Source organism: Zophobas morio, unplaced genomic scaffold (genome assembly GCF_036711695.1).
Source record: "Zophobas morio isolate AGI-343-1 ecotype UQ-CSIRO unplaced genomic scaffold, CSIRO_AGI_Zmor_V1 ptg000030l, whole genome shotgun sequence".
In the NCBI taxonomy this organism is placed as follows: domain Eukaryota; kingdom Metazoa; phylum Arthropoda; class Insecta; order Coleoptera; family Tenebrionidae; genus Zophobas; species Zophobas morio.
In genome coordinates, this window is record NW_026972135.1 from 12,594,377 (window position 1) to 12,608,921 (window position 14,545).

The 14,545-nt window shown below is 34.7% G+C and overlaps 1 protein-coding gene across 1 annotated transcript; it reads left to right on the forward strand.

Annotated features, from left to right (window-relative positions):
• The first annotated feature begins 602 nt into the window (after nt 1-602).
• LOC135138587 (fatty acid synthase-like) lies at nt 603-9,021 on the forward strand. Its single transcript, XM_064068566.1, has 17 exons — nt 603-616; nt 867-1,823; nt 1,887-2,342; nt 2,393-2,622; nt 2,671-3,031; nt 3,078-3,335; nt 3,388-4,393; nt 4,446-4,576; nt 4,626-4,782; nt 5,277-5,932; nt 6,881-7,036; nt 7,086-7,337; nt 7,388-7,541; nt 7,590-7,942; nt 7,998-8,304; nt 8,359-8,619; nt 8,671-9,021. The coding sequence occupies exons 1-17, from the start codon at nt 603-605 to the stop codon at nt 9,019-9,021; spliced, it is 6,060 nt and encodes a 2,019-aa protein (XP_063924636.1).
• The last annotated feature ends 5,524 nt before the right edge of the window (nt 9,022-14,545 follow it).

Here is a 14,545-nt window from a genome sequence, read left to right on the forward strand (position 1 = left end):
GAATTTAGATATAGAAGCAGGATGTTCTGGTAACTTATAAACAATGATGCTGGAACTACGTTTCAGACGTTCACGTACTTTCTGAACAACCGTTTGAAAGTCTGTGGATGAAGATTTCTATTTGTTAATTGAGCATTGTATTGTGTTTATTTGTTCTTTTACTTCAAGCTTCATTATTAATAGCTGTGGTCCATTCGTTGCGGAGATTATTTATCATATATCAGTGAATTTAGAAAAAAACTCTATTCATATATGGTAGTATAGAATAAAAAAATTTTTTTTTGACCAATAATTAGGGGACAACTTCCTCTACCCCTATCCAACTTTCAGTTGATTTCTACAATGGGTTCTCAAGATATTTAACCGTTTCAATACATTTTAGCATTTTGTAACAATAACATTTTTCTTTCAGTTTTATTAGATCTATGTTTGCTCACCGTATTAGTTATCATATGAGACTTAAAGGACCATCATTCACAGTTGACACAGCCTGTAGCAGTTCCGGGAATGCTTTTCATTTAGCATTTCAAGCTATGAGAAGGGGTGAATGTGAAAATGCAATAGTCGCTAGTTGTAATTTGACTATGCATCCTGCAGCTACCATGCAGTTTTATGGGTAAGTCTTGTACGAATAACAAATTTCCTCATCTGACATCTCTTAAAACTGACATTATAACTTAACTACTAAAAAAAAACACAATTTAATAAAGGGTAGATTTTGAATAAATATCTTGATAAGATTACAGTTTCACAGAATGATGAAATTATCTTTTATTATTACATATTAATTTCAGTTGTTTCAGCTGTTTTGGGCATTAAATAATAATAATATTTGCAAAAATATGTTTTACATTATCACTGTTGAGTTACGACGGCTTATGCAAAGTATTTGATGAGAACGCTAACGGCTACGTTAGAAGCGAGGCTTGTGCGTGCCTTTTTCTCCAAAAAGCTAAAAACACGAATCGCATTTACGCAAAAGTTATTAATGTGAAAGGAAACAACGATGGTTTTAAAGACGAAGGAATAACATATCCTTCTTCGGAAATGCAAGAAAAGCTTATAGCTGAAATATATCGTGAAAGTAATATTAGTCCTTCAAGTCTAAGCTACATCGAAGCACATTGCACTGGGACTCGAGTTGGTGATCCTGAAGAAGTGAGGGCTATAGATGAGGCTCTGGCGAAAAATAGAGAACAACAGCTTCTCATAGGTTCAGTAAAATCGAACACCGGTCATACAGAACCTCCGTCAGCTCTATGTTCAATTATAAAAGTAGTGATCGCTCTGGAAACCGGATTTATACCACCTAATATTAATCTTGAAACAATTAGAAGAGGACTAGAAGGGATTGAACAAAACAGAATGAAAGTCGTTACAGACACTACTGAGCTTTTAGAAGATGATGCCATTGTAGGTGTTAACAACTTTGGTTTCGGTGGTAGCAACATTCATGTTATATTGCAACGGTTTAACAAACTTAAAATCGATGGTGGACTGCCGAAGGATGATGTTCCAAGATTAATTTGTGTCAGCGGACGCACTAAAGAAGCAGTTTTGAAAATTTTAAACTACGTTAGCAGCAAAAGTTTAGATGCAGAATATGTGGGTCTCCTCAACCAATTATATAAAAAGAATATTTCAAATCACTCATATCGAGGCTACGCAATAGTTTCCAAACGTGGTGTCCTCTCGATATCTTCGAAACGTTTGCCTATTAAACAACCACGTTTGCATATATTTTTTGGACAATTTGTCAAAAATTTTAAATTACTTGGTTCTTATTTGTTGCAGTTTTTGGCTTTCAGAAACGTGATATCAAGGTGAGTTTAAATCTCTTTATCCATCGTTAACTAAAAGAAAATGTTTTGAATTTTTGGTTGAAGAGTTAATAAAATTTTGGTTGTTAATAAGATAAAAACACTTGAAGAAATTTTCAAATCGAAAATAAATACAAATGAAGATATTTTAGGATCAATATGTTTGCAATTAATCATGGTAGATATTTTTAAAGTGTTGGGACTGTTTCCTAGAAGTGTTTCGGGTGCTACCTTTGGCAAGATCGTCTACGCTTATTCCAATGATATTATGCAAATGGAAGAGGCCGTCATGGGAGCGATAAAACTTAGTAAACCAAAATTTGATTCCGACACGAATAAGTCAGAAAATTTTGTTGATTCTAAAACGGAACAGTTAGTAAATCATGGTGATATCAGTTACGAAACTTCTCACAATATCCCTAAAGGCACAATAATAATAAACATTTCTGATTTTCCGATTACAAATAAAGATAATTTACTGTTTGAAAACGGTACCGTGAATTTTTTGAATGTAGTAGGAAGGTAAAAAATCACAATCGCTGAAATCTGAACACCGTATACTGAATTTGTAGATTATATATGGAAGGTTATCTTCCTCAAGTTCACAAGATTTTCCCTAAAATAGAATTTCCCGTAAGTAGAAGCACCTCCATAATTTCGCCTTCTATTCAGTGGAATCACAGTACATCATGGGACACATTTAAATTTGAAGAATTTGCACCAAAGGGTGCTGAACAAATGGATTATGATATTTCATATTTTTACGAAGAATGTCAGTTTTTAAATGGCCACGTCATCGACGGTAAGTTGAGAGAGTTTTATTTTAAGTTAATAAATGTAAAACTATCAGGACGCAATATTTTCCCTGCCACCGAATATGTAAAATTGGTTTGGGAAACATTTTCCAACTCTAAAACACTAACAACAAATATTACGCCTGTAAAATTCGAAAACTGTAAGTTTCTGAGAGCCCTTACAATGCCGAACACTGGTTACCTATTACTTCATGTAATGCTACAAAAAGGTACAGGCAATTTTGAAATTCTCCATAATGACTCTTTATTAGCAAGTGGGCGTATTACCAGTTGTTCGCATTCAGATAAACAAGAAGTTAATCTTTCGTCTAGCGGTGTTCGGGAAGATGATAAGCTGAAGATATTGACACAAGAAGAAATTTACCGGGAATTTCACTTAAGGGGTTATAATTACAGGTATGTAGTTGTTAGTAAAGTACAAAGTTTTGAAACTTTTTTGTAGTGGATTGTTCAAAGCTATTAAGGCATTTAATGTGGATGCGTCTCTGGGTTTAATCAAGTGGGATGATAATTGGAGTACTTTTATGGATAATATGCTTCAGCTGCAACTCCTTCAAACAGATACAAGATTACTTTACGTTCCCACTGGAATTAAGAAAATAATTATTGATCCTATCAAACATAAACACGTCGTTGAAAGCCAAAATGAACAAGAGTGTTTTCTGCCCGCATATGTTAGCAAGAACTCTAACATGATAATGTAAGTTAGGTCGTAAAAACATACCGTTAATGTAAAGAGTTATTTCATTTAGGTCTGGTGGAATTGAAATACACGGAATTCGTGTTAAATCCGCCTTTAGAAAGAAAGGAAGATTGGAACCAGTTTTAGAAAAACACGTTTTCGTTCCTAATAATACGACTTTAGAGTTAGAAGAAGTTGTCAGGGTCAATACACAGATTATCTTGGAAAATACTTTGGAATATCACTTTAAAGCTGTGGAAATTATTAACGAATTTACTGATATAAATTCTGAACACATATTGTGTTTCGTTAACAAAGCCTTAGCAGATATTCCAGTAGTTGCCCCTGATCTTACCGTTTCGTCTAAAGCAGCTATAAATGACACACCTGGCATAAAATACGAAACAATTACTTTAACGCCAGAAAGTAATATACTTTTGTATATCGGCAGTAAAATTTTACAACAATCAATAACTTTAAAACAATTTTTCGTGCCTCTTAGCGAAAACGGTTTTGTCTTAACGCTCGAGGAAATCAGTTTTAGGCCAGAAAAATGTATTGATGGAGTAGAAATTCTCACAGACTATTCAACACCAAACGAAAGAATTATTTTATTTCGGAAAAAAGTGACAACTGTTAAGCCCAAATGCATTGAAGTGTCTTCGACTAATTTCGAGTGGCTACCGGAATTACAAAATTCTTTAAGTCAGAGGAATAATGTAATCACTTATGCAACGAACCAACAACCTGAAGGAATCTTGGGTTTGATCAACTGCATCAGACGCGAAAAAGACGGAAACTTAGTTAAGTGTTTCTTTATGATGGACGATGCTCCAGGATTCGACTTCCAGCACTGGTTTTATGCCGAACAAATTAGTAAAAATTTGGCTACAAATATATTTAAGAATGGGTCTTGGGGAACATACAGACATCTCCGTTTGGAAGAAATTCCCAAGATCAATAGTGAACACTCCTACGCGTATTTCAAACATAGAGGTAATATGTCGAGTTTTGAGTGGTTAGAAGGACCCTTAAACAGAGAAGTACCACTTCCAGAAGGGCAAATCTTGGGTTTAGTAAGTTGTATTATGACACATGTTTATATATTCAACTGATTATTTTCTGTAGACTTATTATTCGCCAGTTAACTTTAAAGATATAATGGCTGCATCTGGTCGTGTAAACCCAGAAATATTACAACCACATCGACTGGCTCAAGAAGTGCTAACAGGGTTTGAGTTTTCAGGAAAAGATTTAAGGTTTGATTGTTTATATCTTTGGATAGAAAACCGTAGAATTCATTTGCAGAGGTCGTCGGATAGCTGGGATAACAAACTCTCAAGGAATTTCTTCCGACGTTAGTGTTGATTCTTCCACAATTTGGCAAGTACCCAACGCATGGACACTCGAAGATGCAGCCACAGTTTCTGCTGTGTACATTACCGTTCTTTATGCTCTTTTACTGGTAGTGTATGAAAAACTGGTCGAAGGTTATTTCGACTGACTTTCCTCGTATTTGAAGTCAAACATGCAAACAAAGTATTGAATTTTTGAAAGGCATTGGCCTTACATAAGGCGAAATGTGAACTAGGATGAGATTTGAACGCACGGGTGCATTCTGAAGTTGTCCAAAGTCATCGCCTAAACTCTCACGCGAAATGTCGGGTGGAAATCCAGGCAGACGGTAGACGAGAGACAGACAGCCAGAGATGGAAACCGGAAGCTTATTGTTTCGTACTGTCGACGTCAAAAAAAATCCAAAAACATGGACAATTAACAATTTTACTTTAAAATTGCGCAATCACATGTTTTGAAAAGTTTCCAGTTCATTGTTAGACCTTTTTTTCTCTATAACAGGTATTATCGAAATATTTAAAAAAAACACTGAATTTGTTTGACTGTACTTTAGAAACGAGGGAGGTTTGGTCTATTAATAAGAGAGAAATTTTTGTCCAACAGGTTGGGAATATGCGACCGGGTTGTTCAATTCTTATTCACTGTGCGACTGGTGGTATCGGATTGGCCGCCTTGAACGTATGCCTTCACTATAAATGCGACATTTACGCAACCGTTGGTAGTGAAAAGAAAAGGGCCTATTTAAATAAGCATTACCCTCAAATTCCGAACAACCACATTGGAAACTCACGGGATACGTCATTTGAACAAATGATCAAAAGGGAAACTGAGAGTAGAGGAGTTGATTTTGTTCTGAACTCTTTAAGTGAAGATAAGTTACAAGCATCAATTAAATGTTTAGCTCGCAAAGGTCAACTTATGGAACTCGGCAAATATGATTTGGCTAATGATAGTTATTTAAATCTTTTACTCATGGAAAAGGAAGCAATTTATCATGGAATAGTGTTAGATGCATTTTTCAGAAATTCAGTTATAGAAACGAAATCTAAATTGACAGAATGTTTGTTGGAAGGAATTAAAGCTGGTTTTGTAAAACCGCTGCCTAGAGTTTGTTTCAATGCAAATCAGGTAGAGGAATCGTACAAGTATATGATGTCAGGGCAACATATTGGTAGAATTTTGGTTAAACTTAGAAATGAAGAAGATATTGACAATGACGATACCGGGATTGAAAAATTTCAAATCAGTTCTAAGCCACGGTAAGTTATCATCTATCAGTGAAAACTGCTGGATGGTTTCATACGAATACACCACATTTGCTCAGGTATTTAGTATTAATATTCAATAGAAAATGTAACGGAAGTTTTAAGTCCCTGAACTATCATTTTCTAGGAGAAAAAATTGCTTCAAATACGTAAACTTCCAAAAGTAGCCTACTTTACCCCGTGAAATCGTTATATTGGGAAATAAATACTAATTTGAAACTTTCAGGAAATGTGGTCCCTACGTTCGTTTTGTTACAATTTCTAATATATTTCTCAATGGTTCCCAAAGACATATTATTAAGTGTTTCGTAAGCTGAGAGTGTGATAAGTGTGTAGAATTGTTTGGTGCACCATTTGGACAAAAGCACTTTTACGGTGACCGAAGACGCCGATGCTGACCCATAGAGAACTTTTTTTAAATGATAAGGAGGTCGAAATAGATCATGGAAGCGTGCTGCCTATCACTTTGTGCGAACTTTACTAAATGCGCAAGGACTCACAACAAATACCCCCCGCATCTGATTGCCCAAATATTTCAAACGAAATAAATTTACTGTGGTTAAAGATCACAGTAAATCTTTAAAAGATTCACCATTTTCTTTAAGGCACATGTTTATCCCTTTTTCAATTTCAAAAATGTTCTGCTAAGACAATCTTGTCAAAGATGATTGCGAATTCCGCTCGAGCCGTCTCAAATCATCAACAACTTTCTCAGATACTGAAAGTATCAACAGAAGATTTTCTTTTCTTGATATAGCGAAGCGGAATTTTTCAAATCCATTACCAACTACGCCCTCTGAATGGAAAAAAAAAATAAATAAATAAACTTTTAGCGTTTTATTAATGTATGCTCTGGTGCTGTTGCAAACTTTGCTAATGTAGGGATATTAGTGTTGGGGGTGCTAGCAATTAATCCTAAGTAAAATGGCATTTTCTTTAAAGGTTTAATTGTGACGTGCGTTACACATACATTATTGTTGGTGGACTAGGCGGAATAGGTTTAGAACTTGCTGATTGGTTGGTTCTAAGGGGTGCCAGGAAGCTAGTGTTAACGTCCAGATCGGGACTACAAAGTGGTTACCACCAACAAAGAATAAAGTAAAGTACATTGTCTGAATGAATTTTGGCTTTCAAAAATCTATTTTAGTATCTGGAAATCATACGGTGTCCAAGTTAAAGTCTGTACTAATGACGTGACAACTGAACAAAAGTGTGAAGATCTAGTTAAAGAGGCGAATGAACTGGGAGAAATCGATGCCATTTTTAATTTGGCTGTTGTTCTTCAAGACGCACTATTCCAAGATCAGACTAAAGAAAATTTCCTTGCTTCGTTCACACCAAAAGCTCACGCCACGGTATTTTTGGATAAAGTTAGCAGGAAATTATGTCCAAATTTAAGGTTTTCCATCAACGCCAACACAAGAAATGATTTTATACGATGTGTTCTAGATATTTTGTTGTGTTTTCGTCAGTCTCTTGTGGCCTCGGTAATGCGGGTCAGAGCAACTATGGTATGGCTAACTCTGTCATGGAAAGAATATGCGAGAATCGAAAACGAGAAGGATTGCCTGCTGTAGCTATTCAGTGGGGGGCAGTCGGTGATGTAACTAATAATTTTTTAAAGTTTCTTAAAATGACACGTATGTTAAAGGTTGGTTTAGTAGCGAAAATGCAGAAGGAGCATAAAGAGTTAGTGATTGGTGGAACTCTGCAGCAAAAAATTTCAAGCTGTTTTGAAGTGTTAGATGTGCTATTAAAACATAATTATCCAGTTGTTTCTAGTATGGTGGTGGCCGAAAAACACCACAAAGGTGATATTCTCAGTGCGGTTGACGCGATTGCTCACATTATAGGAATAAAAGACATAAAAACTGTAAGTCCGTATGCGACCTTTGCAGAACTTGGTATGGATTCGATGATGGGCACGGAAATTATCCAACTTCTGGAAAACGATTTTGAAATATACGTAACTCCTAAGGATATTCGGAGTTTAACGTTTGCAAAGTAACGTGCTATTAAAAATTAACTCTTAAGCTCAAACGTCGTTACGTCATTTCAGATTGGCTGAAATAGAAGCAGAAAAGTTGACCAAAAATGAAATTTTTAAAAAAATACAACAAGGCATAAATTTGCTCATTCATTTCATTTCTGATATCGAATCTAGTGATTTGCCTGTGGTTCAATTAACAAGCCAAGTACAATCCTCTGAAGAGGCTCCAACAGTGTTTGTGTTACCAGGGGTCGAGGGGGCCTTCAAACCGCTAGAAGTTTCAACCAGTTCGTTGAAGGCGCATGTTGTTGGAATACGATACAACAACAAACATCCTGAAAATAGCGTTGAACAAATTGCAAAAAATATTATTTCGGTTTGTTTTAGTTCTACATGTGTTATAGTGTTTCAAAAGTTTATCAATTTTTAGCATATTGAATGTCGTTTAGCCAAAAATATTTCATTTTTTGTGATTGGTTATTCATTCGGTACTACAGTTGCATTAGAACTTGTTAGCTTATTGGAAAACCGAGGAATCTTCGGCACAGTTATTCTGATAGATGGATCCCCGACATACTTAAGCTCTGGTTTAAGGAAAAATATAGGGGGCGAAGAGACTGAACTTCAAATGGCAATTTTGTATAAAGTTTTTAGTATTGTAATTCCTTATGACGTACTTTCGGAGCATCAGGTAATATCAGTAATTTTTTCTTCTTATCATTTGCTATTGTTGGTATTTTAGGGAGCATTGTTAAAGGCGAAAGATTTAGAACAACGTATTGATGTCGCTCTAGATCTTATACCTCAAGAAACCACTAACAAACAGAAACTAGACAAACAAGACAAACAAATACCTGTTGCTCTATATAAACGTTTGAAAGCAATTATGAATTATACATTTGGAGAAACGAAAATCAAATCTTTAGTACCCTTATTCAAGGCAAAGTATTCGATGGTTGACGACGATGATGACTACCAGTTATCAAAAGTGAGTGAGAATTTAGCACAAGTGGTTACAATAAATGGTGACCATGTAACGATTTTAAATAATCCAGACCTTGTTAAGAGTATCAATAACATTGTAACATTGTAGCTACAGCCTTTTTTATTTGTGGTTTTATTTTTATAAATTACACTAATCAAAATTAAAGGTTATGGCATCGATTGTTTTTTATTTTAAATCGCCATCTTTTAATAAACGAGTATTCGTTGCGCTTACTTTTATACATAACAATCTTAAATACACAAAGTTCGCGACTGTACACCAGAATCCAGAATACAAGTTGTTACGTCCCGTCTGGTAGGAGCAGGGTGGTGCAGGTGTTGCACACAAGATAGTTCAGCTTCGACTGCCCGTTTTCATATTCTAACCTATTTACACTTTTGTACATTGGGTTGCCTAACTTAAACTTAACTATATGACATCTCCTTTCTTTTTAAATAAACTAAACAAAAGCATGATTTCTTTTCTTACTTATGCTACTTAAGATTCTACTACAAACTCTTTGAATTTCGCTGGCAGAGTTACAGTGCGTTTTGGGCGCTGTAGTGGTTCAACATTAACCTCTCTGCTTTGTCTGCACAGAACACTTTCTTTTTTTTCCGCACTCGAACTATCACTGTTATCATCACTGTCACTGTTATTGCTAACACTACTGTTTACAATTTTGCTTTCATCATGGGAGTATACGTACTCGTCTGTCGTATATGGTTTACAATCATTTTCAGGATCAGGGAAATCTACGTTTTCAATTGTTGGTTTTATGTAATAAGCATTTCTGACTATATATTTCCCATCACCCTTTCTTATTTTATACGTACGTGGTCTGATTTTTTGTACAATTTTACCTAGTTGCCACGTACTTTTAGGCTTTTCTTGAAATCTAATCGTGGTATTTGGACAATATTCATGTTGGTTTAGTTTCGCATTTCTGTTGTAATAGTATTGACTTTTAACCTTTTGGTTTTCAAGTTTAGAATGATAAATTGATTTATTAATTACTTTGGGTTCTAATTTGTTTTCCAATACTGGCAAATTTTCTCTTAGGTGTCTACTCATTAGAATCTGGGCTGGAGTAAATGAATTGAGAACAGGGGTGTTTCTAAAAGATAATAATGCTAAGTTATGGTCTGTTCCATCTTCCATGGATTTCTTCATAATTGTTTTTATAGTCTGAATTGTCCGCTCTGCTTGTCCATTCGATTGTTGGTGATACGGACTAGAATTTGTTATTGTGAAATTCCATAACTTTGCAAATTGTTCGTATTCTTTGCTTTTAAGTTGTGTTCCGCTGTCGCTTATCACTATTTTCGGAATACCGTGGCGTGCAAAAATTTCTTTTAATTTGGATATGACATTTCTGGAGGTCATATTTTTGTTCAGGTTTACTACCTCTGGGTATTTTGAATAGTAGTCGATTACTAACTAATAAATAAATTTCATTTTTTATGTTAAATATATCAAGGCCTAGTTTTTGCCATGGTTTTTTGATAATGTTGTGTGGCTTCATTGCATCTCTTTGATTTGATCTTGCGTATTTATTGCAAATGTGACACTTGCGCACATAAATTTCTATATCATTTGTTATTCCGGGCCAATAAATCGCGTTTTGACATCTCTCAATGCACTTTTGTATGCCCAAATGGCCTGTGTGAATATTTTTTAGAATATCATTTCTGAGAGTTTTTGGAATGATTAAACGTTGTCCCATATATAATAATCCGTTTCTGCCCTCACTTATCTCAGCTCTTAATTTATAAAAAGACTTCAGTTCATATTTTAATTTATTTGTACTACTTGGCCAACCATTATTTGTGAAACTTCTTAACAATCTTAGCTCCTGATCTTTTTTTGTTTCTTGAACCATTTGATCAAGTTTTTCATTTGTGATTGAAATATTTTTTACTATTAAACATACTTGATGTTCTAAGTCTAATTTGTCATCATACGTTGATTTTGGATTGGAACGAGGTAAGTTATCTGCGATTACTAGCTCTTTACCTGGTTTGTAAATTAAATTTATATCATATTTTTGCAGTGTCAATAGCATTTTCTGTAGGCGTGCTGGGCACGAATTTAATGGTTTTTTAAATATTGATATTAGGGGCTTATGGTCCGTTTCAACTGTGAACCTGTTTCCATATATAAATTGGTGGAATTTATTGACTCCAAAACAAATTGCAAGTAACTCTTTTTCTATCTGTGCATACCTCTGTTGTGTCTCTGTCATGGCTCTCGATGCATAAGCACATGGTTTATTATCCTGGAGTAAAACTGCTCCAAGTCCATTTTTGATGCATCAACAGAGATTGTTACTGGCTTTTGAGTGTTAAAGTAACTTAATATGGACGAATTTGTTATTATATTTTTAAGATCCTCGAAGGCTTCAGCCTGTGGTGTGTCCCAAATAAATTCATTACCATCTTTAATTAATTGTCTTAATGGATAAGTCTTTTCCGATAAATTATTTACGAATTTACCTACGTAAGTTATAAGACCAAGAAACCTTTGAAGTTCTTTTTTGTCTTGAGGAATTGGAATCTCTTTCACTGCCTTAATTTTGTCCTCATCAATGTGTACACCTTTAGCTGTGAATTTGTAGCCCAGATATGTGATTTCATTTAGTCCAAATTTACATTTTTCTTTCCTAAATTTTACATTGTGTCGTTTTGCAAGAGCTAATACTTTTTCCAAAATTTTGTCATGTTCTTTTTTTGTTTCTGCATGAATCAGAATGTCGTCTATGTAAACTTCAACTCCTTTTATATTAAAAATTTCTTGAAAATATTCCTGGAATACTTCACTAGCCGTTTTAATTCCATAGGGAAGTCTTTTAAATCTATATCTTCCCAGTGGCGTGCCAAACGTGCACAATTTGCTGGATTCTTCGTCTAGAGAGACGTTCCAGAATGCAGTGGTAGCGTCTAATGTCGTAAAATATTTTGATTTATTTAATTTCGCGCTGATTTCATCGATTCTAGGTAATTTGTATGGCTGTGAAATTATGACTTTATTTAGTTCTCGTGGGTCCAAACATAACCTTAAAGTATTATCCGATTTTTTTGTAAGAACAAATGAACTAACCCATTCAGAAGGGCCTGTTACTCTTTCGATAATTTCTAAATCTACCAAATTTTGAATGCATTTTTCGAATTCATGTTCAAGAGGAATCGGTACACTGCGCACAGGTTGAATTACTGGCAGTGCATTTTGTTTGATTTTGATGCTATAGGAATTTTTTAATTTGCCAATACCTTCAAACACATCTTTATATTTTTTTATTATTGGGTGATACTCACATTCATTTCTTTTGATTTTTATTTCATCTATGTTATCTTTTAGACTAATCAAACCAAGATGAATACCAGAGTCCAAACCGATTATGCTTCCACTATTGCTCTTATCTACATAAAATTTAAGCTCATGTTCTTTATCATTTACTACAACTTTCAAAATGCAAACTCCGAGAATGGGAATTCTTTGACCTGTAAATGTTGTTAATTTGACATCATTGCATTTCTGAATGTTGTTGTAACTGAAGCCTAAGTTCTTAAAAGTAGAAAATGGTAAAACATTAACAGTAGCGCCTGTATCTAACTTAAATGATACAACTTGATTCCTAATTTTTAATTTGACTAGACATTTTTTATTTACTGCATTGTGATTTTCAATAGTTTCAATACTCAATGTTTGAATTTTACTGCTATGTGTCTTCTTTTTACATAAATTCTTGAAATGACCTATTTTGTTGCATTTATGACATAATTTGCCATATGCTGGACATTCGTTGATTTTATGTGAGAAACCGCAGCGGGTACAATGTTGAATTACCTTGGGCCTACCTTGATACAGTTGTCTCAAAGATTTTTTGTTGTTGTTGGACACCTGCGACGTCTTATGTTTTGCCTCGAACGCCATTGACCTTGGATTCGCACGACTCGATGCCTGTTTGTTCTTGTTTGAGTTTTCTCTATTTATCGCGTCGATCTCTCCTGCCTGACTACTTGTTCCTGTTTCCATTTCCTGCAGTTGTTTCCTTGAATTTTCAGTCACTATACACATTTCTATTGCCGTTTCTAATTTCAATCCACTTTTGTGGAGTAGCTTCTCTCTTGTCGGGTCATCTTTAATTCCTACTATTAACATTAACGTTGTTAATTCTTCTTGGAGTGTTCCAAGCTCACATTGTTTGGCTTTATTTTTGAGCAATGTAATGAACTCTTCTATTGACTCCTCCTTCTGTCTTATTGTGAAAAACTTATATCTCTCGTATACTAAGCTCTTCTTCGGGATGAAGTGACTATCAAATTTTTTTTTCAGAGTTTCAATTTTGTCCTTTTCTGATTTGGCAAACTCAAATGTGTTGTAAATATCGATAGCTTCGTCCCCTAGCAAGTGTAGAAGTTGTGCACACTGGATTTTTTCTGATTTTTTATCTGACTCCGATGCGATAGTGTATATTTCATATCGCTGCTTCCACGCTTTCCAATTGGCTGCTAAATTCCCGTTCATTTCCATCGCTGGGATGGGTTTTGTCTCCATTATTGCTTTTACTTATTAATCACTTATTTGACTTTCACTTCATTTATTCACTTTTTGTATTCGACTGCGCCATGTTACGTCCCGTCTGGTAGGAGCAGGGTGGTGCAGGTGTTGCACACAAGATGGTTCAGCTTCGACTGCCCGTTTTCATATTCTAACCTATTTACACTTTTGTACATTGGGTTGCCTAACTTAAACTTAACTATATGACACAAGTTTAAGTAGTTTTGAAATGAAGTCATGCAAGTTTGAAAAAACTTGTTCACTTCTACCTTTCAGTGGCGCCGGTCTAAATTTTGCACTAAGTAGGTCCCATCTGCCCCTGCAGACGAACCAAAAGAACTAATTTAGATTTTGATTCATATTATAGTTGAATGACATTCTTTTGTTCAATTCAGCATAATACTGATGCTAACTTGTTGTGCAGGGGTATTATAAATATTTCTTACTTGGTTTTTGCCGCCTATATTTCTGAGTGTACATAAATTATTTAATTAATATATGGTTTTGTTTATTTGATTATAATTAACATGCTCGATTACAAGGGAGCTACTTTTCCAAAATCAAATATCAAGGAAAATTATAGCACAAATACAAACTTTCAAATAGATCTGAGGACTTTAAGACACACCGCGAATTTTCAAATGTGCTACATAAGACCTAAATAAAACCAGAACAAGGTACGAAAACTCTATCATAAATAGAGGACCAAAAATTATATGTACCTACTCGTATATGTAAATATACTAAACGGAAACTGTGCACCAAAATCTCTGTTCCGCTAATGAAAACAATAATGGCCAGTGTTCTTTGAAAGCTCCTACATTAATAATGATCTCCATACCTTTCCCAACACTGTTTCAACAAATTTTTCTATAACTACCTGCTTGGAGAGTGTTGAAATAAATGAATAAATGGTTTGCAAAGAATTCCTCACTCTTAAAGAATACAGCTCACCTGATCCTAACAAGATCTCCGATTTATTCCTGAAAAGATTTAAGGTTGGAATGTTCACTTTTTTGGCAGAAACTTACACATTACACAATTGATTTTTTTGTACGCGCTCCCAAAAATG

Coding starts and splice junctions, on each gene's coding strand:
- LOC135138587 (XM_064068566.1), top strand. Junction 4,394..4,445: donor AAGGGCAAATCTTGGGTTTA/GTAAGTTGTATT, acceptor TATTTTCTGTAG/ACTTATTATTCGCCAGTTAA. Junction 8,305..8,358: donor TTGCAAAAAATATTATTTCG/GTTTGTTTTAGT, acceptor ATCAATTTTTAG/CATATTGAATGTCGTTTAGC.